Source organism: Catharus ustulatus, chromosome 25, assembly GCF_009819885.2.
Source record: "Catharus ustulatus isolate bCatUst1 chromosome 25, bCatUst1.pri.v2, whole genome shotgun sequence".
Lineage (NCBI taxonomy): Eukaryota > Metazoa > Chordata > Aves > Passeriformes > Turdidae > Catharus > Catharus ustulatus.
The window spans coordinates 5507629-5534291 of NC_046245.1; the positions used below are offsets into that span (position 1 = coordinate 5507629).

Genomic DNA, 26663 nt, shown 5'->3' on the forward strand with positions numbered 1-26663 from the left:
CTTTCCCTTTTGTCACAGAAGAAGCGTACTTGAACTCAAATTTAAGGATTTCTCTGTGTGATCCCACCAGCACTGAACTGGGATCTTGGAGGCCAGGGGCTCCAGGACCTGCCCCATAAAGCACAGACCATTTCCCCTCTGCTCTCTCCAACCACGGTGATACCTTGAGCAGCCCCAGGGCATGTGCCAGCAGCCCTGATTCGAAGTGTTCTGGCTGGAGTGAGGGGATTCCTCTGCGTCATGAGAGACAGGAGTATTTCTATTGATTTGGTGGGGGAGGGGGGTTGCCTTTTTTTGGGAAAATTCCATCCTACTGGCTTGCCTTGTTGGAGGGTAAATGGTACCTGTGTGTGTGTGTGTGTGTGTAACCCTGCCCTGCACAGTCACTGCTCCCCTGTGCATGTGGCTCAGCCCTGCCCAGCCAGCACTGATGACTGTGTTGAGGAGAGGTGCCCAGCCATGCTGTGTGACCTGTGGAGCTGAGGTGCACAGAAAATGCACAGAGACCTCACCACACAGCAGCACACAGACATGGGGCTCTGGGGGTCTGCAGGAGGTGTTGTCCCCCCCAGCCTGTCCTGGAGAGGGTTTCTGCACTCATTCCTCAGCTGGTTTATCCTTTGCTTGGCTGGAGGGGCTGTGTGTGTCTGCCAGAGTGTTTGGCTGTGGCCTGGTGTGGTGTGTGAATCTCTGTCTGCTCTGGGATCTCCAGTGCCTGCCCTGGAGCCTTCTCTGCCCCCTGCTGCCATCGCTGAAGGGGACTCTGGGGCACCTAGGGTCACACCTGCCTTGCCTTTTGCCACCAATACCTTCCTGTGTGCAGGCTCTAAGTGCTGTTCAGCATTCCAGGGCTGAGTGACCAGTCCTGGGTGATGCTGAGCCTCTTGCTGCTGTGTCCAGTCTCTCACAGCCCATGGAGGAGGGAGCTGATGCTGGGGCATTGGTGTCCTGAGGCAGGGGGGGTTGAAGTGAGGAGTGTCCTGATTTGGGAATAGCATTCTCCAATTTAGTGCTCCCACTAAAACTGTGCACCACTCACACCCCCATCCCCAGCAGAGGGGAGAGGGGAATTGGAGGCACAAAAGATGAAAAACATAGGTTGAGATAAGAGCAATGTGAGATAAAAACAAATAGTAAAAAGCAACAATATTAATAACAAAAGTATACAAAAGAGAGGATGATTCACATGCAGAATGCTCACCCTGGAGTCCATGACCTGACTGCAGCCATGTTTTAGTGACCAGAATTGACCACTCCAGAAGAGAAGAAATGGATTCTGCCCCAGCTATCTCAATGGCACCAGGGTCCATTGTGTGTAAAGCCTTACACTCCTGTGGATCTGCTGTGCCAGCCTTGGACCCACACAGTCCAACAGAGCCCACTGCTGCTCTCCCCACCTGGCTGGAGGCAGGGCCCCTTAATGTCATGGTACTCACTGCTTACTTCTTGCAGATGTGAACTGAAGGTGCATTCAGGAGGATCAGGAGTGATGTTATCCCTTTAATTCTGTCTGAGCATGTGCCCAGTGGAAACTGCAGTGGCATTTATCCTTGAAGAATTTCCTGCAGTTGTTTTTCCTCTCAGCTCACACACCCATGCTGCTGGGGCAGGGGTGGGTTTTCCATCCCATTTCCTCTTGTCCTCTCTGTGGTTGTGCAGGTAGAACTGAGGGTTGCCTTGTGCTGTGTCCCCTCTCTCTCAAGAGAGGGGCAGTTGTTCCCAACAGCAGAGACTGTACTGGTGTGACAAGGGACATTTCCTCAGTCCACAGTCCATGGGCTGGTCCACAGTCTTAGACAGTCTTTACACAGCTGAGACACAGCTTGGTAGGAAGAAAAAAAGATGATGTTCATCATCAGAGTTGGGGAGTCACCTTTAACACTTTGTTCTCCTGTTGGCATCTGTGCCAATGAGCCTGTGCTCTGTACAGCCTCCTGCCACGTGGAGTGTGTATGCTGGGCCTCACCTGCAGATACAGGGCACTGCTGGTTATTGGAGTCCCCAGGGGCTCCCTCTAACACAGCCAATTCCCTCAGGACTGGCACCTTCTCCTTGGTGTCCCATCTGCTTGGGTGCACTGCTCCATCCTTGAGGGAATACCTTTCCCTCATGCTTGACAGGAGTTGCCTCCAGAGGCTGAGCTCCTCTCCTCTCCCTCTCCTCTCCCACACCCCAGAACAGGGATCCATCCCAGTTTCTTGGCTTCACTTCCATCAGTTCCATGATGTGGGCTGCAGTGTCCCAGCCTTGGAGCAGTTGGGTCACCAAGGGCTTGACCTGACTGGCAGCTGAAATCTCTTCACCTCTCAGCTCCCCTGGGGTAGGGATTGGGTGATTATCTCCAGCCCTGCCTCTTCCTCCTGTTGTGAGGATCCTGCTTCCTCTTTATCCCTCTCCATGCAAGCTGATTTCATCTTGCATTTCTTCTGTTTAGGGGTGGCTGCTGCCAGCCTGGGTTGTTGCTGTGTTCAGCTGCAGTTTGAGTGGCCATGGCTGTGTTCTCTGCTTCCCTCCTCCTCTCCCTGAGGGTTCTGTCCAGTGAAAAGCACTGTCTGATAAATGCTAACCAGGGCCCACCACACTGCAATGAGTTCCTCACTGGAACTGCCACAGCATTCTTGCAAATGCTCTGTCACTTTTACAGCATCTAGTACTTGTTCATGGGGACACTTCCAAACCACTGGAGGAGAGAATTTCTCCCAAAAGTGGCTCATTTTCTCCCCCATTCTATGCCAGTCATGACTGTTCCCCATCAGGGCAGATCTCTGAATAACCTCCCCTAGAAATCCCTTTCTTGACTCCAAAGATTATGTGGACTCCACTAAGGAGACCTGGCAAAAACATGATTTCTTTACCATCTGAAAGGGAACTCAGAACTTCAAAAGCTATTTTAACAGGCCTCAAGGAGGAAAAGTGAGTGAAAGACTGGAGAAAATAATCCTCCTCTGTTCCCCCACAGGCTGTTATGATTGTTAATGGATTCCCAAAGGTACTGACCAAGGTAGGGGTAGAAGAGCAGCACTCAAGACATATCCCAGATAACCCTCACTGTCCTTGATGTTATTGTGTCATAAACTAACAGAACAATCCTGATCCTCTCTCAGCTCTGAGACAGAGCACTGGGATGGGATCATACAGAAATATGTACAGGGCTAGGTACCCACATGGGCAGACCAAGCAACATTTTGACTTGGTACCTGATACAGAAAATGTTCAGATCAAATTTGTTTCCAACCCACCCTGGGCAGATCTGTTGTTACCTCAACGGTTCAAGCCCTACCTTGGATGCCAAAAAAAAGCTCTTGTGCTTTAGGAATGGTAGTCCCCAATTTAGGGTTCCCACTGCCACAACCCCCACCTCCCTCCTTCCCTGTGGTGGAATGCAGAGAAGAATTGAAGGCACAAAAGGTAAAAAAATCACAGGTTGAGATGGGAACAATTGACTGGAAACAGCAACGAGATAAAAAAAAAGTTAGAAGCAACAATATTAATAACAAAAGTGTACAAAAGAAAGCAAATCACATGCAAAATGCTCACCACAGTGCACACTACCCTTATTGGAGACTCCCTTCCCCCTGCCCCAGCCATGATGAGGGTGGCACAGAGGAACCTCTGGGCTCTGGCTCATCCCCTCCTGGCTACTGCAAGAATTGACTCTGTCCTGGCTGGAACCAGGACAGGGGTGCTGTGATCCCATAGCTGTGTGTGTGTGTGTGTGTGTGTGTGTGTGTGTGTGTGTGTGTGCAGGTCTCAGTACCTGTGTGGGTTGATGTTTCTCATGCAAAAGAGCATTTCCTGATTTCCCGGCTGTTGATCTGGTTCAGCTACCTCACGGTGCAAGCTGGGTGCTGTCATTGGGTTTTGTATTGGGGATGGGAGTTTGTGGTGTAGACTTTTTTTCCCCCTCTTAATTATTGTTATGGTTTTGACACTTGAATTCATCCTGGGGACAGGTGGCCTCAGTCCCACCTTGCCGCATGTCTGAGCCACCCCCTGTGCCCTCCTGGGCAGAGCAGCAGGGCTGGAGCCCCTGCACTGCCAGCTCCCACCTTTGCAGTGGGATTCCCCAGTGCAGCTGCCACACCGAGATTTTGCTCCCATTTCTAGAGGAATTTTGGTCTGAGGATCTGTGGTGTTGCCACTGGTTATTTGGTTGATTGGCAGCCTGGATGTGGCTCCCATCTTATCCCATGGAAGGGTGGAAAGGGGACTCTGAAAGGCTCAGCTCAGCCCATGTTTCTTCTCCTGCTCTCACAGATATTCTCTGTGGATGTGATGAAGTTCTTGACTGGGAAATGTCTGCAAAGCACATTGCTGGCATGGGCTGGTTCCAGCCACCACTTTCCAGAGCCTGCTGCAGCTGCAGGGCTGCAAGGACTTGGTGCTGTAAAAGCCTCTGCTCAAGCTGAGCATGGTCTGTGAGAAGCTGATTCTGGTGTGTGATGTTGGATTTTTCACTCCCAAAAAATGTAGTTGTGTTTAGATTCAGTCCCAGGCACTGAACAAAACCAAGGGTGGCCCTGGAGCCCCCAGCTCAGCCCTGCTTGAGGCTGGGAGCTGCCCTGGGCCAGGGGGTTGGGGAGCTCTGAGCCACACCATCAGTTTGGGATGCAGGTCCTCCCAAACAGGAAAGCACAAGGTCCCACAGGCTGCTGGGTCTAGGAGGGGTGGCCCTTGGGCTCTGGCCCTTCAGAGCTCAGGTGGGACCATGGCCTGAGACAGCTGAGGAGGAGGAGGGCTGGGATGAGGGCTCTGCCTGCCAGTGGCCCTGGGTGAGCTGTTCCATCCCGTTGCACTGTGCTGGCTGCTCCCTGAGCTCAGGGGCCCAGCTGCACAACTCGAGTCCCCTCTGGTGGTCTCAGAGCCCCTCTGAGAGCCCCTCCAGGGCAGGGACAATTTGGAGCTGCCTTTGCACCTCATTTTTCTTTGCCCTTGGCGCCTTGATTTGTGACAAGGGTGTGATCATACCTGCAGTCCTTCCTCAAGCTGCTGGGTTATGCTTTTTTCCCCAGGGCTAACTCTTGCTCTGGGGATCTCCTCACCCCCAGCACACAGGGGCCAGCTCCAGCCTCTGCAGGGCTGCCCCAGAGCTGAGCTTTGCACAACAGGGGTGGACAAGAGGAGCCTAAAAGCACTGGATCCCCAAACCACTGTGAGCCCTCCTGAGCACTGTCCCCTCCCTGTCACCCACAGTTCTGCTGACACAGGGTGGGCTGGCCAGCTGTGAGGAATGGCAGCTCTGGGCTCCCATCCTGTCCCCCCTAGGGGTGTTGTTCCTCCCCATCACCTCTGAGCACAGCTGCTTTGGGGTCTCAGTTGCTGCCTCCTGCCTTGGTGCTGCAAAACCAGTGCCTGCTTCCCACGGTGCTCTCCCAGTGCCCCACACCAGTCCTTCCCCTGCCCCACACTGAAGAGAGTCCAGGTACGATCCCTGCCAAGCACAGGGCTCCAGCTTGCTTTCACAGGCTCCCTGGAGCTTCACTGTCTCCTGCAGGCTGCATGTCCTGAGCCCCCCTCACCCTTCTGGGAAGGGACGAGGACCCCCAGCCCCTCCAGGTGCTCCAGCTGGAACTGGGACAGAGGCCAGCACATTCCTGACTCCCAGAAAAGTTCAGCCCTGCACCTTCCTCCTGCCCCAGGGCTTGTCCCCTCACCTGTCACACTGCCCTGGTTCCTACCAATTGCTCCTCCTGGCCTGGGACCCCCAATCCAGCCCCATGCAAGGCTGGGGCAGCTACAGCACTGTGTCACCTGCTCCATCACTCCTCTGCACAAGGAGCACAACAGCAGATGCCTTTTCACACTCAGAGCTTTTTCCAGAGGCCAGCTGCTCTGAAGGCTGGAGGTGTCTCTGTGGGGGTTGTGCAGCCTGGCCCTGGTCTGGGTTTGTCAGAGCACGAGGTGTGTGCGTGTGTTTTATACCTTGGTGTGTTCCTGTAAATAGTGTAAGTTATTGTGGTCTCCTGCTGTACGTTTTTCAATGGCTGTGTTTGTTTCTTGCCTTTTTGTCTTTGCAAATAAAATGTTCTTGACATGAAGGGATGGAGCACAGAGATGGCTTTGAGGAGGGGAAGGTACAGCCAGGAGCCTCCCATCCCCTCCTGTCCCCATGTGCCTGGCCCAGGGGCTGGGGGTTACATGGGGAGGGGGGACTGTGGCTGCAGCCCTGCTGGCCCTGCCCCATGGAGTGGAAAGTGTCCCTCCCCACGACAGGGGATTAGATGTGGTGGTCCTTAAAGGTGCTTTCCACCCCAAACCATTCTGGGATTCTATACTCCCATTGGTTGGGAGAAGATTGGACAAGAGGGGACAGTCTGAGGTTGTTCCGGGGAGGTTCAGGTTGGATAAGGGTGGTCAGGCCTCGGCACAGACTGTCCAGGGCAGTGGTGGAGTCACCATCCCTGGAAGTGTTCAAAACACTGGGTATGGTACTTGGGGACATGGTTGAGTGGTGAACATGGTGCTGGGGGAGTGGTTGGGCTTGATCTTGGAGGGCTTTTCCCAACTAACATTTCCATGATTCTAAACTGCAGTGCCAACCCCTGCAGGATCAGAGCATCCCTGAGCCTGCAGCATCGCATCGGAGGGGAAGGGGAAGGGGAAGGGGAAGGGGAAGGGGAAGGGGAAGGAACGGGAAGGGGCAGTGTCGCGAGGCTGCCGGCAGGGGGCAGCGCTGGCTGCGCGACCGCAGCGCCCGGAGCGCGACGAGGGGACACGGGAGGGGGGGGGTCCTGCCGGGGTTCAGGGGAGGGGCTGGGGGTCGGCAGGGTCCTGCCGGGGTTCAGGGGGTGTGCAGGGGGTGTGCAGGGTCCTGCCGGGGTTCAGGGGAGGGGCTGGGGGTGTGCAGGGTCCTGCCGGGGTTCAGGGGAGGGGCTGGGGGTGTGCAGGGTCCTGCCGGGGTTCAGGGGAGGGGCTGGGGGTGGGCAGGGTCCTGCCGGGGCTAAGGAGGGCTGCTGGGTCCTGCTAGGGGTGACGGGAGGTGCTGGGTGCCCTGCATTGCCCTGTGGGGTGGGGGGATATTGGGGCAATGCGGGGTCCTGTTGGTGAGAGGTTTGGGGGGAGATTCTGGGAGGTGGGGCCGGCAGGGCTGGGGTGCGGGGATATGTGACACGGTGCGGGATGTGTGACACGGTGCGGGATGTGTGACACGGTGTGGAGATGTGAGACACGGTGTGGGGATGTGTGACACGGTGCGGGATGTGTGACACGGTGTGGGGATGTGTGACACGGTGTGGGGATGTGTGACACGGTGCGGGATGTGTGACACACACGGTGCCAGTGTGCGGTGCCTGCTGAGCCCCCCGAGGTGACCTGTGCTGCCTCCTCCAGGGTGGGGAGGGGGACAGCGACCGCAGCTGCAACCCCTCAGGGCCGGGCTCAGCTCCTGCAGCCTCCATTCGCTGTTCTCCAGCCAGCTCTGGCTGAACTGGTGAGACAGAGCAGCGAGCCAGCCCCGGCTGTGCCCACACCGACCCTACACTGACGGACTCGGTCCCTGCCCCTGCCTGGGCTCCCCCTGCCCTGACAGCCCGGGTTTCAAACACGCCTGCAGTCCCGAGCAATGCCAGGCCAGCTCTGAGGTGTCTCTGGGGGCTGGCAGTGCCCAGAGGTGTCCCAGCCCTCAGCACTGTGCCCTGCACCACCCTCAGCCTGTGGCCTGTGTCACCTTGAGCCTCTGTACCAACAGCCGCTGTGGGGCTGCCAGGGCAGGTGCCAGCCTTGGGTTCAAACGTGGGGGTGCCATGAGCCCAGCTCCCCTGGCAGGGCAGGTGACATCACAGCATCCTGCTCCCACCTGGTGGCTCAGCCATGCACGGCACCACAGACACCTTTTCTTGCCAGTCATCATGTCACCATGTCACACCACACTCATGGCCACTTCTTTCTTGCTGCAGCAAGATGCCAAGCCTGGGCTGGCAGCACCCTGTGCTATGCACCCCACATGCCTAAAGGTGCACTGGGCTGGCAGCAAGGGGACAGCAGGGACACAGCCCTGGGAGGTCCAGCTCTGGTGGGGAGATGCTGGCAGCCCTGTGCCACCCTTCCTCAGGCTCAGGGATGGGCTGCTCTGTGCCCATCAGGGCTGTGGCTGCTTCTGGGCAGGGGAGGGTCCCATGGGCACCATTCTGCACTGTGCTGTGACCATGGCTTTAGGGAGTCCATGGGGACCCCTGAAGAGAGGCTTATGCCCTCCCAAGCTCCCAGCACAGTGTTTCAGAATCTCCAGAGAGTGTTGCCCATGGTGATCTCCCCAGGGCCCATTACAGGGCCCAGGCTGTGGCACATCAGTGGACAAAGGTGCAGGAAGGGCATTCCTGCAGGCAGGAAAGCTGCAGGGGGTTGGGGAGGATAGCTCAGATCCACTGACCTCCTGATTCCCAAACCCAAATGGAAGGAAGGGGCAGACTGAGCCACAGGAGGACCTGGAGGGCTCCCGTTATGCCAAGCACACACTGGAGGCTGAGGGTGTCACCCACTGGGAGCCCCTCTCCCATGGTGGCATTGTCTGGGCTGGCTGTGCTGCCTCCCTGAGGTCTGCAGGGAAGGGGGGCCCGGAGAGGGGGTGCTCAGGGTGGTCTGTGTCACACAGCCCTGCCAGGCAGCCACTGGATTCCCTGTCCTGGGCAGAGCTGTGGGTGGGTGGGCTGCACATGGCCAGGGCAGGAGACTCCCCACGGCCACATGACCACCTCGTCACCCCTTGGCTGGTGGCCCAGGGATGGCGCAATGCTGGCATGTCCCACCCTGCTCCAGGGACACCTGCAGTGTAGTGGTGGGTGGAAAAACCTCCCCCAGGGGCAGCTTTCCAACCACTCCGAGTGGGCAGCCAGGTCCCCAGGCACAGGGGTGCCCTGGGCTCGAGCTCTGGCTGGATGCACGGTCAGGCTCTTTCCCTGGGGGCCCTGGCTTGCCCTGTGGCAGCTGGGGCTGCTCCCTGGCACGGGGATGTTCCTGTGGGATGCTGTGGCCAGGAAGGGTCTGACAGCTCTCAGCACTTGTGATTGTGCTGTGGAGGAATGAGGCTGGGGTGGGATCAGCTGCTGGGACCCAGTACCTCCTGGGCCTGGGGGATGGGACATGGGGGATGTGACATGGGGGACAGGACACAAGCCACCCTGCCCTTGCCGGTTCATGTGCCAAGCTGGAGTATCCATGCTGGCAACAGTCTGTCACCACGGTGTCACAGGAGGTGGTGTGCTGCCAGGTTTGAAGTGATAAGGACCCTGAAGTGACAAGGAGGCATCTGTGTGATGCCAAGGGCTGCTCTGCTCCCAGGTGTCCAGGATTGCCTCAGTCTGCAGGTGGCATGGGCTTTGGCAGGGACTGGCCTGGGGCTCCCTTGCCAACACAGGGCTAAACTCAGCAGGAATATACCTCAGAAGGGCTCCAGGTACCCCTGCCTAAGGCTAGAGGGGCAAGAGCCACCAAAGGTACTTCTCCAAATGCATCCCACACCCCTGCCTCGTCCCTTGGCACCTGTCCCTGGTGAGCATGCATGCTAGCTGTTGCCAGGTGTGACATGGCAGGGCAGGGGCTGTCACAGTGCCTGTCCCAGACCTCCCCCAAGCAAAAATCAACCCATTCTCACAGAGAGAGCAGCAATTCTCAGGCACTTGCCTGGTTTCTGCTCTACCCCCACCTGTCCCCACCTGACCCCAGCTGATCCTGGTCCCAGCACATGCCCTGTCCCCAGCATTTGTCCTGCTGGGTCACTGAGACCCTCTCCCTGCTCTGGGAAATGTGTGCCTGTGCCATCCAAGCCTGTGCTGCAGGCACAGGGCAGCACACATGCACCTGCTGGCTGCCAGGGCTGGGCTGCCCACCCGGCCAGGTGCATGCCCGGGGCAATGTCCTGCTCTGCGGCCGCAGGCACACCCCAGGTAGGGATCTCTAAGCCCCAGGGCTCGCCCTGACCCCAGGGGTGTTTTTGGCTGCAGGAGCTGAGTGAACCTGCTGCTGTGAGCAAACAAACATGAGCCTGGCAAGAAAACAGCCAGTGTGGGTGAAACTCTGGGCACCGGTGGGGCACGGGCTCTGACAATGATTAAACTGGCCAACCCAGATTTCCCGGCAAGGCAGCGCAGGGCTGGGACCCGGTGGTTCATATTATGCAAATCACCTGGATCTGGGAGCATGAACGTTTGGGGCTGGAATTCCCCTCGGGCTGCCAGATTGTTACGCCGCCCAAGCTATAAAAGCCGAGGCACGGGCAGGGCTTGCCCATCGGCACCAGCCTCCCGGGGCCCATGAGCAGTGGCTAGTGGCCAGGCCGGGCTCCGTCTCCCCTTGCTCCTCTCTGGATTACCCGCCGCTCCCGGAGCTGCCACCACAGAAGGTACCAAAGCTTTTTTGCCGAGGCCTGTTGACGTCCCTCAGCCAGGACAGCTGCTTTGCTCTGCTCCCCGTGCACCTTGGCTCTCCGCGGGGATGCTTTGGCCTTTCCTCGCTCCACGTTTGCTCTCCTACCGCGGCTAAGGCCCTTTGGGGGCCAGCGGGACAGCAGCTCCCCTCCAGCCCCCAGGGTCTGTACAGAGGACAGGACAGTTTGGCTTTTTGTGAGGGCTGAGCAGGGGCTGGGTCCCCTCCTGGCTGTGATTGGGATGTGATTATTGCGACTGGTTGAGAGGACCGGAGCTGCGGGCACAGCGGCGGGCAGCGGGGCAGCCAGCCGTGCCATGGGGTCAGGAGTGCCCACGGAGGGGCTCTGAGTCACTGCTCTCTGCCAGCCACCTTCTTGGTGTCACCCCTTGCTGGCTGCCAGCAGGGCGAGGCCAGGCTGCTGGGGACAGGGCTGTTACGAGCAGTGACGCCACGTCCCCAGTTCGCTCCGGCTCAGCCTCCCTCTCTGCTGGCCCCTGAGGAGCTGGTGAGTCAGGCCCCAGCCCCAACCAGCAGGTGCTGGGTGCATATTTCTGCAGAAGTGACCTGAGAGGTGACGAAGGGAGGAGGGAGGGACAGCCTGACCTCACCCAGCCTGACGCTGGGGTGCTGCAGGTGCCGTGAGCCTGGGTCCCTCTGCCTCCACGGGGGCTCACTGTCATCTCTCGGCACAGAGCTCCATGGCAGGATCTTGTGAGATCAGCAACATCTTCTCAAACTACATCAGCGCCATGTACCAGCCGGATGAAGTGCAGCCAAACTTGGACATGCTGGGACACCTTGGGGACGAGAGCAACCTGGGGCTCAGCTTCCCCGCCAGCCAGCCGCCAGCACAGAGCACAGGTAGGACCAGGAGAGTGGCACTGGTGGCACTGGGGAGCCATGGGGCAGCTGTGAGGCAGTGCCACTGTCTGGGAAGAGCACTGCAAGGTCCTTGTCCCAGTGGGACAGGTCAGCAGCTCCCACCATGCCTCAGTTTTCCCCGGGAAAGGCCAAAAGGCTGTGCCACCCTGGGTGGCACAAGGTATGGCTGTTGGGAACACGTCTGATTTACCCAGGACATGGGGGAATAATTGTCCTCCTCCCACAGCACAGCGTAGGGCACAGGCTGCCAGGGTTCACAGGAGCAGATTGGAAGTACAGTTCTGTGATGGGGGATGTCATCTGATGGTGCTCAGGGAGGATGAGACACACAGCAGCACAGCAGGGTGGATGGCAGCACAAACAGGACAAATGGCACCGAGGCCAGCCCTGGGACAGTGTGGGGTCATTGCCATCTGCAGGGCAGGGCACTAAGGACACTTTAGTCCCGTAGCTCTCCAAGTGAAGGGCTTGCTGTGTCCCACAAGGTTGCACTGGACCAGACCAGGTGTCCAGTGGCCACTGGCAGCCCACACGAGGCACACGGTGCTGGCACGGCCACCCTGCCCTGAGCCCTGCTCTCCCTCCCTGCAGACAAGCCGGAGTGGTTCAGCGAGCTCCCGTACTTCTGGACCAAGGTGCAGGTGCTGGAGTGGATCAGTTACCATGTGGAGAAGAACAAGTACGATGCCAGCTCCATCGATTTCTCCTGCTGCAACATGGATGGGCACACGCTGTGCCACTGCACCAGGGACCAGATGCGCCTCATCTTCGGGCCCCTGGGGGATGAGCTCTACGATCGCCTGCATGAGATCAGTGAGTGTAACAAGGTCTCCTTCATCTGCAGGCCTGGCAGCCTGAAGGAAAAGTTTGAGAAGCCTCCACTAGCCCAGGATCTCCTGCTTCCTGGGCACTGCAGAGGCTGTGTAGGAGGGTGTGGGGGCACAGACCAGAGTCCAAGCATGGCTGGGCTCGGCTCCCAGTATGCAGTATTCCCCTTTATATGGAACAGACAGTGCTAATCCCAGTCCTTCACCTCTGTAGCATCTGATGAGCTGAACTGGATCATTGATTTGCTGGAAAAAGAGGAAGCAACTTCCCAGACCTTCCTGAACTCCAGCCACCTGGGTAAGAGAGGAGTCCTGGCCAAGCCTTTTCCCCAGGGATCACATACTGATGGCAGCAAGGCTAATCCCTTCTTCCCTTCTCTGCCCCTTCCAGAGCTGGGAAATCCCTGTGCCAAGGACTCCCTGGAGGACTTAAAGCCCACAAACCCTTTCACAGACTTCACCTGCTTGCCGGGTGCCCTGTCCCCAGGCAGCTCTGATGTCTCAGGTGAGTGTTTCGTCAAGGGTGGGTTTGTGTCTTGCAGCAGTCTGGTGGTAGGGGAAGCAGTGGGAACCAGGGGGAAAGCGTCCAGATGCTCAGCAGTCTGAACCCTGATCCTTTGCCTCTCAGGGCCTGTGATGTCCCATAGCCCCAACTCTCAGGACTCCGGTGGAAGTGACCTCGACCTCGACCCTGCAGAATCAAAGCTCTTCCCTGAGGGTGAGCTGTTTGCTTCCACACAGGAGCTGGGAGGGGTGGGCTGGCTCCCGGGCAGTTCTGCACTTCCTACCTGCCAATGGTTTAGGGACAACACCTGAACACCCATCCTCACTGAGAAGGAGGAAAAGATCTGTTTCCCCAAGTGCTGTGCTTCTGTTTCTCTCCATTGAGCAGGGTGATGGGCTGGGGTAGCTGGGCAGTGGTGATCCTGGTGGGAAGGGGTGGGTGCTGGCAGATGGGTGAAGACTGCAACCAGGGATCCTGGTCACAGAAATCAGTGTTGGGTATTGATCTCAGCTGATGATGACACTGGAAACATCGGGAATGCAAGGAAGCAGTAGGGTTTGGAGAAGGAACAGTGTGCTGCCCTAAGCATAGTATAGGGGATGAGGGTGGAATGAGGCTGGAGGGAATGGGGTGACCTTGCTGTCAGGGGACATTTCCCTGGCACCTGGGCCTGAAAAGAGGGTGGACAGGGAGGGGGCTGCAGCCCAGCATGTGCTCCCCAGCCTGACATGTGCCCCTTTCTTGTGTGCACAGACCATTTTTCAGGCAGCAAAAAAGGGGACAGCAAACACGGCAAGCGGAAACGGGGACGGCCCCGAAAACTCAGCAAGGAGAGCAGAGATTGCCTGGAGAACCGCAAGAGCAAGCACTGTAGGTGAACCTTCAGCCCAGCAGCCTGGACTGCCTCCCCCTCTTGGCTTCATGGGGAATGATGGGAGGAAAGGCCTTGGCAGAGGGGTTTATAGTGATCCAAGGACTTGCAGGAGCTTCCCTCCTTTACAACTCACAACTTTACAATCTCCTCTTTCAGCCCCAAGAGGCACCCACCTGTGGGAGTTCATCCGGGACATCCTGATCCACCCCGAGCTGAACGAGGGGCTAATGAAGTGGGAGGACCGAAGGGAGGGAGTCTTCAAGTTCCTGCGCTCGGAAGCAGTGGCTCAGCTCTGGGGCCAGAAAAAGAAAAACAGCAGCATGACCTACGAGAAGCTGAGCAGAGCCATGCGGTGAGTGCCCTATCCTGTCCTGTGGGGGGGAACTGCCCCACACAGCTCAGCCTGAGCCCTCCAGCAGCTCCTCAGGGTGTGGGGCTGCATCCAGAGCCCTGATTCCACTCTGTCTCCCACAGATATTACTACAAACGAGAGATCTTGGAGAGGGTTGATGGACGACGCCTGGTGTACAAGTTTGGGAAGAACTCCAGCGGCTGGAAGGAAGAGGAGGTGCTCAACAGGAACAAGGAGCTGTAGGAGTCCTGGATGAGCCAGGGTCTGATAAGCCCCTCAGGGCCAGCCCTGAGCCGGGCTCCTTGACAGGAACCTTTGCCTGCAGCTGTATCTGGGAGCTGCTGCCCCGTGCAACGTGTGGAATTACTACCCTGCATGGGCACGCTCGTGTGTGCGGGTGACTGCCAGCACTGAGGTGTTCAGAGCCAATATTTTGGCTCCAGTAGGTTATTGCAAACTGTGACTTCCTTTGCTGGATTCGTACCTCCAGTTGGACCCGTGGGGACTGTGGTTGTTTCAAAGCCTGAACAGATGAAGGGGAAGAGAAGCTCAAGCCCCACTGTGAGAACCCAGCAGGTCTCCTGCTGTCACCCACCTCCTGCCTGGGTAGAGGAGCAGCACATCTGTGTCACCTGTGACTGAACAGAGCTTGTCCTAGCTGTGGGGTCTTCCCTCCCACTGCTTGCGCCATGCTGAAGGAGCCCCCTGTCCTGTTCACTGCATGTGGGTTGGGTGAGACCCCCTTTGTGTAGCAGCTTCTCAGTGTGGCACCTGCTGAGAGAAGATGGGAACATTGTGGAGCTTCACCCAGAAAGTCCTCAGTGAGAGGAGGACATGGGACAGCGGGGCCATGCTGCATTTCCAACCTGGGCTGTGTCTAGAGACAGCCCTTTTCCCCAAAAGTGGCGTCTAATTTATGTAAGACCCAAAAAAAGCACAGAGTGAATGTACAGATATATTTTTTCATGAGTAAGATGTTCCTGCGTGAGAGTGAGTGCTGTGGGGCACACAGGTGTGTGGTGGCAGGTGGTGATGCTCAGCTGGACTGAAGTGATGTCCCAGGGCACAGACTGGTGCTGTGCCAGCCACAGAAGAGGATGTTAACCCAGCCAGGCACCCACCAGGTGCCTGTGGTTTCCTCCTTTTCAAGTGGGAATGTAAGATGAATAAATTGTTGCTTTTTTGGGTTTTTGTACCTACTTGTAATTTTTCTCGTTTTTCTTAAACCCATGGTGAGGATCAGGCGTGTCCCATGGCATGAACCTCTGCCACCATGTCTGGCTGCTGTGGTCTGGGCCTGCCTGGTCATCCTGAGATCACAGGCTCTTCCTCAGGGTGAGATGGGACTGGCTCAAAGCCACCCAGGGAGGGGCATCTTACACCCACTCCCAAACCTTGGCCCTTCTGAGAACCCTCTGAAATTCTAGCCCTGGCTCTCTCCTGGAGCACTGGCTCCAAGCCAGAGCTCACCAGCTGCAGGCTGATGGGATGTAAAGTCCTGGGTGATCTGGGGAGGGGCATCTCTCAACACTCTGCACCTGAATACCCAGTCACAGCCTGTGGGAGGACCTTTAGCCTCTCTCGGGCCAGGGAGGCATGAAGGGATACCAAGAGGCAGCACAGGCACTACTGTATGATTAATGCTTGCTCATCTTCCACCCTGGCTGTTTTCTGGCCTCTTCCAAGATCTGGGTGACACGAACACCACATCTCAGGAGGGGGGACTGCACTGACCTGGCAGTATGAGCAGTCCAAACACATCTTACCTTGTTGTGTTGTTCCCAAACACGTGTTCCCCTTCTTGCCTCCCCCATCCAGTCCCAGCTGTGAGGCAGCCAGGAGTTGCTCAGGGGTGCTCAGGTTTCATAGTGAGTCTCTCTGAACACTGCTGGGCACCAGAGGGTCTTGGTGCCATCCTGACCTTCTGCTGGTGCCCAGAACCTGCTGGATGGGGGCACACAGGGCACTGGACACTGCTCAGTTCCTGCTCAACCCCAAAGAGAAAAGCCCTGGGACCTGTCCTTTGAGCTTGGAGCTGGACCAGGTCTGGGACACCCAGGCAAAAGCTATGCCTCATCCTCCTGAATGGCTTCAGCCACTGCCTGGAGGGATTAAGGAAAGAAGCCAGACCACCAGCAGGAGGGTGAGGGGAGATTTTGCTGCCTAGACAGTAAAGGTGCTTTGCAAAGCCTGAGATGCATTTTTAGCAGTGGGATCCAGCCATTATCATAGAATCACAGAATCATAGAGCAGTTTGGGTGGTAGGGGACATAAAGCTCATCTCGTTCCACACCCCTGCCATGAGCAGGGGCACTTTCCCCTAGCCCAGGTTGCTGAAAGCCTCATCCAACCTGCCCTTGAACACTTCCAGGAATGGGGCAGCCACAGCTTCCCTGGGTAACCTGTGCCAGGGTCTCACCACACCCATAGGGAAGAATTTTTTTCCTGATATCTAATCTAAATCTATCCTCTATTAATTTAAAACCATTCTCCCTGTCCTATCTGCCCATGTTCCCCTACTGCCCTTCATTACTGCCAGAGACATGATACTGTTCAACATCCCCCACCCAGCACTTGCAGGAGTGGGACACATTGCAAAACAGAGCAGTAAACCCTTGAAAGCAAGGTCTCAAACAGACATCTAGGCTGTTCCCCATGAGCTGTGCTGCCTGCAGCAGTTGGAATTGCTCCCAGTCTGCCTGGCCTCAGCTTGAGTGTGAGGTTGGTGGCTTGAGCATTCTCCTAGAGATGCTGCTGCAATATCAAGGGCATGACCCACCTGCTTTGCAGGGGCAGAAGGTGCCCATGGGCCAGACCCATCTTCTTTTTGTGGGTTTGACTGCTGTTTATATATGGAATTGCCCTGCTGGTCCACCTGGGATGCCTGGTCTCATATGGAAGACCTCTTTTTGCTGCCTTCCAGTATGCTGGGCTGAAGTTGTATTGTTCCCAGATACACACTGGGATGAGGAGATCAGGGCTGCCCTGTGGTGCAAGAAGAGGTCCCAGTCCCTGGGTGTGAACCTGGAGCCAGTCCGTGGTCTGGGCTGCAGCCAGACCTCCGTCAGGTTCCTTGCGTAACCCTCCCCAGGGAACAGGTTTTCCTGGCTGGTGTCTGCCGGCTCCGGTGAGTGAAGGGTGCTCCAGGTCTATCCCTGAGCTCCTACAGAGAGCAGGCTGGAGGGGTGGCAGCAGGGACAGTGGCACACTGCTCAGGGGCCAGGCCGGCGCACGGTGCCCATCAGGGTGTTTGTGAGCAGACACGGGGAGTGGGGCAAAGCCAGGCTCAGGCTGGGTCTGGCAGGAGCTGCCTGTGCTCCTGGCTGCTGGCCCTCAAGTTTGGGGTTGTGGGCGAGGTGTTTATTCTCCGTAAATAGATAACCCCAGCATGCTGGCAGTGAGAGGGGAGCACTTTGTCACGCAGGCTGGTGCCCTGCCAAGTGCGCCTTGTTTGCTCAAGCAGTTTCATTTCTTTCTCGCTGCAGTTTGTGTTACCTAACTGGCCTGGGACAATGTTTAACCAGCTCCAACAGCAGCAGGGAACCTGTCTGCCTCGCCTCCTGCGTGTCCCCAGTGCCCATCTGAGTACCCACTGCCTTAGCTGAGTGGGTGGCACACCAGGCAGGAGGCTTGGGGCAGACGCAGGGTCTGGAGATCATAAAGTCTGAAAGTGGTTTGGAAGGGAATTTATACACCAGTGTGATAAACTCCCTCTGCCATGAGCAGGGACACCTTCCACTATCCCAAATTGCTCCAAGCCCTGTCCAGCCTGGCCTTGGACACTGCCAGGGATGGGGCAGCCACAGCTGCTCTGGGCACCCTGTGCCAGGGCCTCACTTCCCTCACACGGAAGAATGCCCTTGTAAAATATAATCTAACCTACCCTCTGTCACTGAAGGCATTCCCCCTTGTCCCTTGAGGTCCCCCAGCTGTGTGGGTACCTTGTGAGAGAGGGGGAGGCAGGGGTGTGTGGGCACAGATGGTGGGACCAGATCCTGCAGCTTCTCATGAAATTTCTGTGGGTCAGTGGGATGAAGGAAGGACTGGAGAAAGAGCAAGGCTAGAGAAATGCACACATGTACACCAACATATGTGCACAACCAGCACACACTTGGGGTAACCCCTACAGCAACCTCCAAGCCCACACTGAGCCACCCTAGCAGAGCCTCCCTTCACTGGCAGGAAAAACAAATGATTTGTTTATTTTTTTATTCTCTTTGGTGATGCCTGGATTTTATGGCTGTGGCAAGCCATGACAAGAACTGAAGAAAAAGAGGATCTTCCTCCAAGACAGTCTCCCCTCACACTTTTACCCTGTTGGGAGACTTTTCCCATCAGGTGGTCCCAAGTTGAATATGCTTCTGGCACACAGTTCTCATGCAGATATCTTGGGCACCCTTCAAGTCCCAGCACTACAGTGAGTTTTGTCATCCTCAAGGCTTCCCAAGGCCATTGCTCAGCCCTGGTCCCAGTTAGGGAAGAGAACAGTTTGCCCTGGCCACTCTTCCCTAGTGGCCAAAAGCAGGTTGCTATGGCTGAAATGTGCTGAGTGGGAGCAGAGAAATTGGGTGAGGGGAGAGGTTTCATCTGGGCCAGCAAGAAGGTGTCCAATATCCCACATGCCAGACCATGAACTGCCCCTGAGCACAACAGCATGACCTGATTTTCCAGCCAAGCCAGACTGTGGCCATCCTTGAGCAGATCAGAGGAGATGGGAATGCAGTGGGGATGGGGACAGCTGGTGGGAGGCAGGGACCATCCTTCTGGTTTCCCCTGCTCTCACTGCCTTCAAGCTCCCTGCAGTCCCTGCTGGCCTCACCCTTCCTTACCCTCCTGCCTTTGCAGCCAAGGGCAGAGCTCAGGGGTGGCAGAGCTCAGGGGTGGCAGAGCTCAGGGGTGGCAGAGCAGGGAAGGCACTGTGGGAACCATGCACACTTTGAGGACAGTGGAGGAGAATTGTTGTACTGGATAGCATTGGGAGAAAAGGATGTGGAGCAGGTGGAAGCACTGCTGAGGGGCTGGGTGGAGCATTAGGGGCTGTGCTGCGGGCAGGAAGGTGAATGTTTGGGGGGCCATGCTGTGAGGGAGAGGGCTGTTACACATCTGCACTACTGAAAGTGGGATTGCTGTTGCTCAGGTCATATGTGGCTGCCCAGGGGACCCACATCACACAGGAGCTGGCCAGGACAGTGCTGCCCGGGGTTTGCAGCAGGGTGCTGCTGCAGCAGGCTCCAATCCAGCCTGGCTGGCATGCTCAGGGCTGGGCAGGCCCCCTGGGCTGCAGCCCTGCTCCCCGGGGTAGCAGCAGTGACCTGGGGGCAGTGACCTGGGGGCAGGTACCAGAACACCCTCCCCCTGCCTCGCAGCCCGACGGTTCCTGTGATAATCACTCCCACCAGCAGCTGCCAGGGGTGCCTGCTTGGCCAGGGCAGCTGCCTGCTGACATGAGCTCGTCTGGCAACCCTGGGCTGTTTGGTTAACAAGAGAATGGCTGTTCCCACTGGAGGAATGGGGAAGCTGGTGCAGTTGCCTGGAACCAGAGGCAGCAGGTAGCCAGTGACATTGGGAAGGACCCGAGAGCAGGGGTGCTTCCCCCGGGTACCACTGGGACACACTGCATGCTTCTACCTGTTCATGCCCATCTTCCTCTCTCCCTGTGCCCAGCACTGCATTTCCACTTGTGCATCCCACCCACCCCTTGCTTCCAGGCAGAGTTCCTGAGGGCTGTACCAGGACATCCTTTGCTTGTACATGCAGGATGGGACTGGAGGGTCCAAGCTCCCAAATGGCTGGCTCCTGGTTTCCCACTTGGTGATTCAGCACAAGGCATTTTCCCTGCAGCCTGAGAGAAAAGCAAAAGCTGCCCTATCACCCATGGGGAGGGCCTGTCCCAGCCCCATGGCCCCATGCTGTGCTTGGTGCTTTTCTGGGATCAGAGCTCTGCTTGCACTCCAGCTCCTGCTGACCAGGGCAGCTGCTCCCTACTCCTCAGGGACAGACTTCATGAACAGTTTGCCCAAAAATGTTGTGGCTGCCCCATTCCTGGAAGTGTCCAAGGCCAAGCTGGATGAGGCTTGGAGCAACCTGGTCTAGTGGAAGGTGTCTGTGGCCATGCCAGGGGGGTGGAACCGGATGGTCTTTAAGACCCTTTCCAACACAAACCATTCTAGGACTCTGAGTACATGACCTGACTCCAGTCCAAAGCTTTATTCTCACACGAGTTTAACAAAGCTGTATCTCTATATCTTCCCTAGCTCCTGTTCCTGCTCAGATGCTTCCCCTCCTACAGAAAATACCAGACCTCAGACTACCCAGGATGGGATACGTGTTCAGCCCTTGGTTTCTGGCATCCTGAAAAGGGTCTTCTTGGGTGGATGTCTCTCAGCTTCCTTCATTCCCCTCTCTCTCTCATTGCCACCAATCACAGGCCTTTTTCATTGTGGAAAAAAAGAAATGTTCATTACATTTTTGTTTCCTGGACGGCCCTGCCCTTTGTTATCCACCAAACATGATAGGGAGCCTGGCACTCCACCAGCTTGAAATGGAGTCGCTGGGCAGAGAGCATGAGCTGGGGAGTCCAGGAATGGGAAAACACAAACTGAAGAGCCCAGCCAAGCTCGTGGCATCCCTGGTGGGCTGGCAGATGCCAAGGAGGCTGCCATGGGCTGCTGCAGCTTCCATCACACAGACATTTCACTTCAACTGACCAATGCCTCCTGAGAGCTCCTTCCTTCCCACAGGCAATCAGGCACCACTAGCTCTTCTCTCCGCTCCCTCCTGAGCAGGCCACATGCAAACAAGCCCAGGAGCCCTTTGCCAAGCCATCATGATGTGTGCTCCTCAAAGCCCTGTGTTCTGGAGAGGCTTGGGGCTTGCTGATGAGAGCCCGTGGTGATGGGGCAGCTGTGGCTGTGTGATGGGGACAGAGCTGTGTGAACTCACAGGCTGCAGCTCCCAGCTGGTATTTTCTTTCCTCCAGTCTGTGCAGCTTCATTTCACAGTGAAGTCACCAGGAGCCCCAATCTCTTCCACTTGCTGCTCACCTTCCCACGCAGTTGTGGCCACATGTTCATCTGTAAGTTTTCACTGAGAACATACATGGTAAATTAGGGTGTTTGAGCTCACTGAACCATTTTGGGTGCATTTTGGCCCCAGTTCAGCAAGGCACTAAGTAGCAAGTGTTACTCTTCAAAAGACAGAATGTCAAAAGCCAGTGTGGCCAGGGCACTGCACCTGCACTGCTCCAGGTGTGTGTGAGGTTGTCCCAGCTCCAAACCTTCCCCAGTGCAGAATCCCAGCACGGGAGCACATGCAGTCAGGGAGGAAGGAGAGCTGTGGTGGGGGGAGAAGGATGGAAGGAAGGAAGATGAGGAGCAGTGATGTCTGAAATCCCTGGGAGGAGATGCAAGGGAGTGGTGAGAACTGGAATACAGGAGCTACCACCCTGCTGCACTGTGATGATGTCAAATGAAGCCACAGACATGGGGAGCCCCTTGCTGAGCATTTCTTTGTGCCCATTGAGCCTGGTCAGAAAGGGAAATATCTCTGGGTGCTCCACAGAGGATTCTGGGGGTTCCTGACTGGGTATGTCACGAAGGCTGCGATGGCCAGAGGTGTTACAAGGGCACACAGGGAGGAAATGGGAACAACCACACAGTCAGTGTGTCACCCTGTGGCAGGCAGCACCACCATGGCCATGGACAGGAGCATCACAGCCCTCCTGTGTGTCTTCCTGGCAGGATCCCAAGGGTCAGTGGGTGGAGATAGGAGACAGGTATAATACAATATCCTGCCTGCTGAGCCATGCACTGTGTTGTGCTGTTTGCTCCATTTCCCTGCCTGCCTGCTCCTGGATCACAGAACCATTGGGTTAGAAGGGAACTTGGAGACCATCTCGTTCCACCCCCTGCCATGGGTAGGGACACCTTCCACTGTCCCAGGCTGCTCAAAGATCCCTCCAACCTGGCACTGAACATTTCCCAGGATGAGGCAGCCACAGATGCTCTGGGCACCCTGTACCAGGGCCTCAGCACCCTGAGAATTGAGAAGAATTTCTTCCCAATATCCCATCTATCCCTGCCCTCTGCCAGTGGGAAGTCATTTCCCCTTGTGCTGGCACTTCAGGCCCTTGTCCAAAATCCCTCCCCAGCTCTCTTAGATCCCCTTTAGCCACAGGAAGGGGCCCTAAGGTCTCCCTAGAGCCTTCTCTTCTACAGACTGAACAAATCCATATTCCCTTATCCTTTCCTGTCACCATCCACAAACACCAGAGGTTTCCATCTGCAGTGTGCCCCTTGGGCAGGACAGGGCTGCTGGTGCCCTGAGAGCTGCGGGCACACCCGCTGAGCACAGGACAGGTTTGCAGTGTCTCTTGCGTCAGCCCCGCTCCCTGCAAGAGCCCCAGGGCAAAGGTGTGCTCGGGGCTGAGGTGTCAGAGCCGCCTCCATCCCTAAAGGATTGTGTGAGCCTGGCAGATGAAGAGCTGAGCATGTAGTCCTGGTCATCCCAACACAAAACCTTGGCAGGTATCACTTCACATTGATCTGGCTGGGGGCAGATCCCCCTGCCTGGGCTTCCCTCATCCAGGGAACTCACCTCTTGGGGTGAGGTCTCTGCTGCTAAAACACACCCCAGGGCAAAGTGGCTGTGGCCACAGTAGCCAGGCCATGGATGGCAGCCTCAGCTGGGGCACACCCAGCTGGCTGAGGGGCTGCCATTGTGTGGCAGCTCCTGTGTGATCCTCAGGCTCCCTGGAGAGCTGGCACTCCTCCAGCCTTTGCCTTCAGGACTGCAGGTGAGCAAGTCCAGGCCTGAGCCTGCTCTTGGGCAAAGGGTGGGTCTGACAAGATCTCATTGCTCTAGGCCTTTCTAAAACGAGCTGAGTTTCAGAGCACTCTGTGGGAGCCACAAACATCAGTGCCATTACATAAGGCATGCTTGGGGGGTGTGCAGCAGGGTGAACTGAGAAGAAGCCCAGTTCCTGGGCCACAGTGGTGGTGCAAAAACCAGGGACATTGGGGCCAGGTCCTCAGGAATGAGACAATTGTGTTTTCTCCATGGAATCTGCATTATTCCAGCACCAGGAGGAGATCCTTGGTTCTCTCTGTCACAGTGGGCACAGTGTGGCTTGTGCCATTGGAAGGACTGCACAGGCTCCCGGGTGTGGAGGTGCCTATCCCAGTTTTCTTCCTTGCACATTTCCAGTGTACCCAGCTGGGACCTGGCTCTGGGCTCCAGCTGGTGGCATCTGAGGTGCTGGCCTTGTCAGGAGCGAGGCCAGAGCAGGCAGTGGGTCCACCAGAATGCACAGAAAGTGTCTGGCCCCCTGCTTCTGGCAGTTGCCAGGATGTTCTGTGTAGGATCCAGAGAGGCAGAGAGACCCTGAGTCCCTTGGGGTTTACCTGAGGAGAAGCCCTTCAAAGCCCTTCACCTCCTCCACCCCAACAGACTGGTGGAATCCACGAGCAGGAAACCCTTTTCCAATTCAGGACTAAGACAGAGGGTGCCCTGACATGTGCCTCAAGGGTTCTTTGAGCACAGCAGGAGAGGAGATACGAACATGGAGGAGCTGATTTGCTGTGCCCTCTCCCTGGGCACATGCAGCGAAGCCCTGAGGCTTCCTAGGGCCTCTGGTACTGGGAGCCCTCCCCAAGCTTATCCCAGAGAGCAGGTCCCAAGGGTCACTTTACCCGTGGGCAGGTCCTCAGCCTTCGTGCAGACCCATCCCTCCTGCATCCTCCCTTCCCAGAAGTGACGGTGGCAGGCGGTGGCAGGTGGCCAGCTCCACCTGTCTGGCAGGTAGAGCAAGGGTGGGGGCAGTGGCTGGCACCCGCTGCCTGTCCCAACCTGTCAGGGTCCTGCCAGGAATCACTTGTGGCAGGAGCAGGAGGAGAGCTGCCCCCAGCCCCAGTGCCACCGTGCAGGGACAGCTCTGCCCCACCACACAGGGAAATCAAGAGGTGATTCAATGCTGGGTGAGGATATCCTGAGAAAGGGAGTTGGGGTTGTTCATCCTGGAAAAGAAAAGTTCCAGGGAGACCTTAGAGCCCCTTCCAGTGCCTAAAAGAGGCCTATAAAAAAAGAGGGTGAGCAATTTTTACACAGGAAGATAGTGATAGGACAATGTTTAAACTGAAAGAGGAGAGACTTAGATTCGATATCAGGAAGAAATTCTTCCCTGTGAGGGTACTGAAGCCCTGGCAGCAGGTGCCCAGAGAAGCTGTGGCTGCCCCTGCATCCCTGGAAGTGAACAAGGCCAGGCTGGACAGGGCTTGGAGCAACCTGGGATAGTGGAAGGTGTCCCTGCCCATGGCAGAGGGATGGAACAGGATGACCCTCAAGGCCCATTCCAGCCCAGGCCTTCCCACAAGTCTGTGCCTCTGTGATCCTGCACCATGTCCTGTTACCCACACACACCCAACTGCACCACACACACAGGGGGTCACGGGGGGTCAGACACTGCACACACACGGGCACTAACAGAGTGTGTGACACTGGAAACATCCCAAACACAGAGACACAGCTGATGCAGGCACAATGTGAGGGTGACAGTCACACATGGACATGCAGTGTGTGAGCTGCAGGTGTGCACACACACACACACAGGTCACACTGCAATACTCAGGTGTGTCAGCAGTTACACACAGCATTACTCACATGCAGTTACCCACACAAGTACCCACACAAGTCCTCACCCATGGGCATACACACTCCCTCAGGCAGGCTGCACCCAACACAGTGGTGGCCCAAGACACACACATGTCCCACCTCCATCACCCACAGAAGATGCCCAGGTGTCCCCTTGTCCTCAGCCAGCCATACACACCCCAGCCTGTCTCTTTGCTCACAGCTCCCTGGATGGAGAAGGGCTTTGGAATAGGCAGAAATCCCTGAGGGGTGATGATGGGAGCAAGGAATCACAGTGGTGTGTCATGCCCTGATCCAGCCCACCTGGAGGCAACAAGGAAGGGCACCTGATGATATGGGATAAATGCTCCCTGTTTTGTGGCAACAGAACCCCCAGGTGTCAGAAACTGACCCCCAACTTTGCCTGGTGAAGGTGCAAGCAGACCACAGGTGGACTCATGCCCATCCCTGCCATTTTATCAGGAGAGGGTGAAGACAGCCTTGTATCTGCTAGCCAGCACCCTGCCTGCTCTGGCACCCATCCTCCCAAGTATGTCCCCAGCAGGGGCTGTGAGGACCCATTTGGGGCAGGGCTGGGCAGCGTCCAAGGGCTATGAGACCCCACACTGTGTATTTTCCTGGTTTCAGTCCCCACAGATTGGTGGCCTCAGAGCTGCAGGGACAGGCTCACCTGGGGTCAGAGACCTCCAGCATTCACAGCATCTCAACATCAACTGAGAGTCACAAATACCCTCCAGATCTGGCTAGGCCACTCCAGCCCTGAGTGACAAGCAGCAGCATCTTGCCCAGCCACTTCCAAACGAGCTAAACTGCTTGAGGTCTTGCAAAGGTGCTGCAGACATCTCAACCCTCTCACAAACCAAGCTGAGGTCTGGGCTGTGCCTCTCTCCTCCAGGCAGGGTGAGAGTGCCCAGATGCAGAGATAGGTGGGGCCTGGCAAGTCAACCACAGTGGGTCACACACACCAGCCCAAGTGACTGGTATCTATCTCAGTTTGCCCAGGCAAAAGCCACCAAGCGTCCCTAGGGCTGTGGGGTGTGGAGCACACAAGTCCCAGAACACAGGGGTAGGGTGATGGAGCCCAGTGGGATGAAAGCAGCAATCAGGTCTCCATGAGGCAGACACGCTGGCCAGGGTTCAAAGCAAACTTCTGCCAGCTGAGGGAGGGAAGGAGGGCTGAGGGTTCAGCACAGCAAGAGGTGAGTTGGCATTGTGCAGAACTCCTGGTGCACAAGGTTCTGGGGAGACCAGTTCTTCCCTACAATAACATGTTGGGAATCCAGAGCCTACAGCAGTCTTCAGCGTGGTTCCCCCCCATGTCCTCAAACAGAGAGCAAATCCCATTTATCCTGAGGAAACAGGCACCCAACATGGGTGTGCCACAGGGAAAGCTGGATGGGGAAAGGGCCATGGGCTGCAGCTCCCATGGGCCTGTGACTGTCCCACACTGCCCCCGGGGTGGTGATGAGATCATCCCGCTGTGGTTACCCTCCACACCGCATGCCAGGTGCTTTGTCATGAGGCAAGAGGAGGAGGGGAAACAGGTTATTCAAGGTCTGCAGGGCCCAGGGTACGAACAGGGTGAGGGCAGGGGTGGGGGTAGGAGAGCTGGGCCGGCAGGGAGGGTGCAGCCCCCTCCCCTTTCTTCAGGAGCTCCAGGAAAGGGGGGCTCAGGAGGGAGCCAGCGCCAGGCACTGCGGTACAGCCACAGGGCACGAATGGAGGGAGCAGCAGACTTTGCCCCCGCCTACAAGGTGTGGCACAGAGACTGAACAGTCTGCAGGGCATAATTATCATCAAAGCCGGAACAGGTGGGTTGGCATCAGGAGAGGTCATATTTGGGTCAGGTCAGGAGACCTGACCTGCATGTGATCAACAGAACTCCCCTGTGATGGGCTTTGTAGCATGACAGCCTCCTTCCATGGCAGGGGCTCCTCAAAAGTCAGTGTGTCCCCCACTGGCCCATTCCCAGCCTGAGAACCAGCAGCTTCAATGTGCCCAGATGGACCAGAACAATTCCACAGCCCTGGAGCACCTCCTGCCCTCCCCAGGCTCTTTTCCACCTGTCCACCAAACTGGGCAAACTCCTTTTGGAGAGGCCATGATCCTGCAAGGCACAGGGAGCCGGCAGAGCAGCCCTTCTGCTCTGCCATCCCAGGGCACTGGACCCTCTGGGCACCTTGGCGACCTGGTGATGCTTCACAGAATATTGTT

The 26663-nt window shown here is 56.8% G+C and overlaps 1 protein-coding gene across 1 annotated transcript; it reads left to right on the plus strand.

The window, feature by feature from the left end:
- Positions 1-10276: 10276 nt before the first annotated feature.
- ELF3 (E74 like ETS transcription factor 3) lies at positions 10277-14839 on the plus strand. The gene is made up of 9 exons (XM_033080242.1): positions 10277-10336; positions 11055-11223; positions 11836-12057; positions 12286-12369; positions 12463-12576; positions 12700-12789; positions 13330-13446; positions 13607-13802; positions 13925-14839. The coding sequence occupies exons 2-9, from the start codon at positions 11061-11063 to the stop codon at positions 14043-14045; spliced, it is 1107 nt and encodes a 368-aa protein (XP_032936133.1). The 5' UTR covers positions 10277-10336; positions 11055-11060; the 3' UTR covers positions 14046-14839.
- The last annotated feature ends 11824 nt before the right edge of the window (positions 14840-26663 follow it).

Coding starts and splice junctions, on each gene's coding strand:
- ELF3 (XM_033080242.1), top strand. CDS start 11,061: ATGGCAGGATCTTGTGAGATCAGCAACATCTTCTCAAACTACATCAGC. Junction 12,058..12,285: donor CGATCGCCTGCATGAGATCA/GTGAGTGTAACA, acceptor TCACCTCTGTAG/CATCTGATGAGCTGAACTGG. Junction 13,803..13,924: donor AAGCTGAGCAGAGCCATGCG/GTGAGTGCCCTA, acceptor TGTCTCCCACAG/ATATTACTACAAACGAGAGA.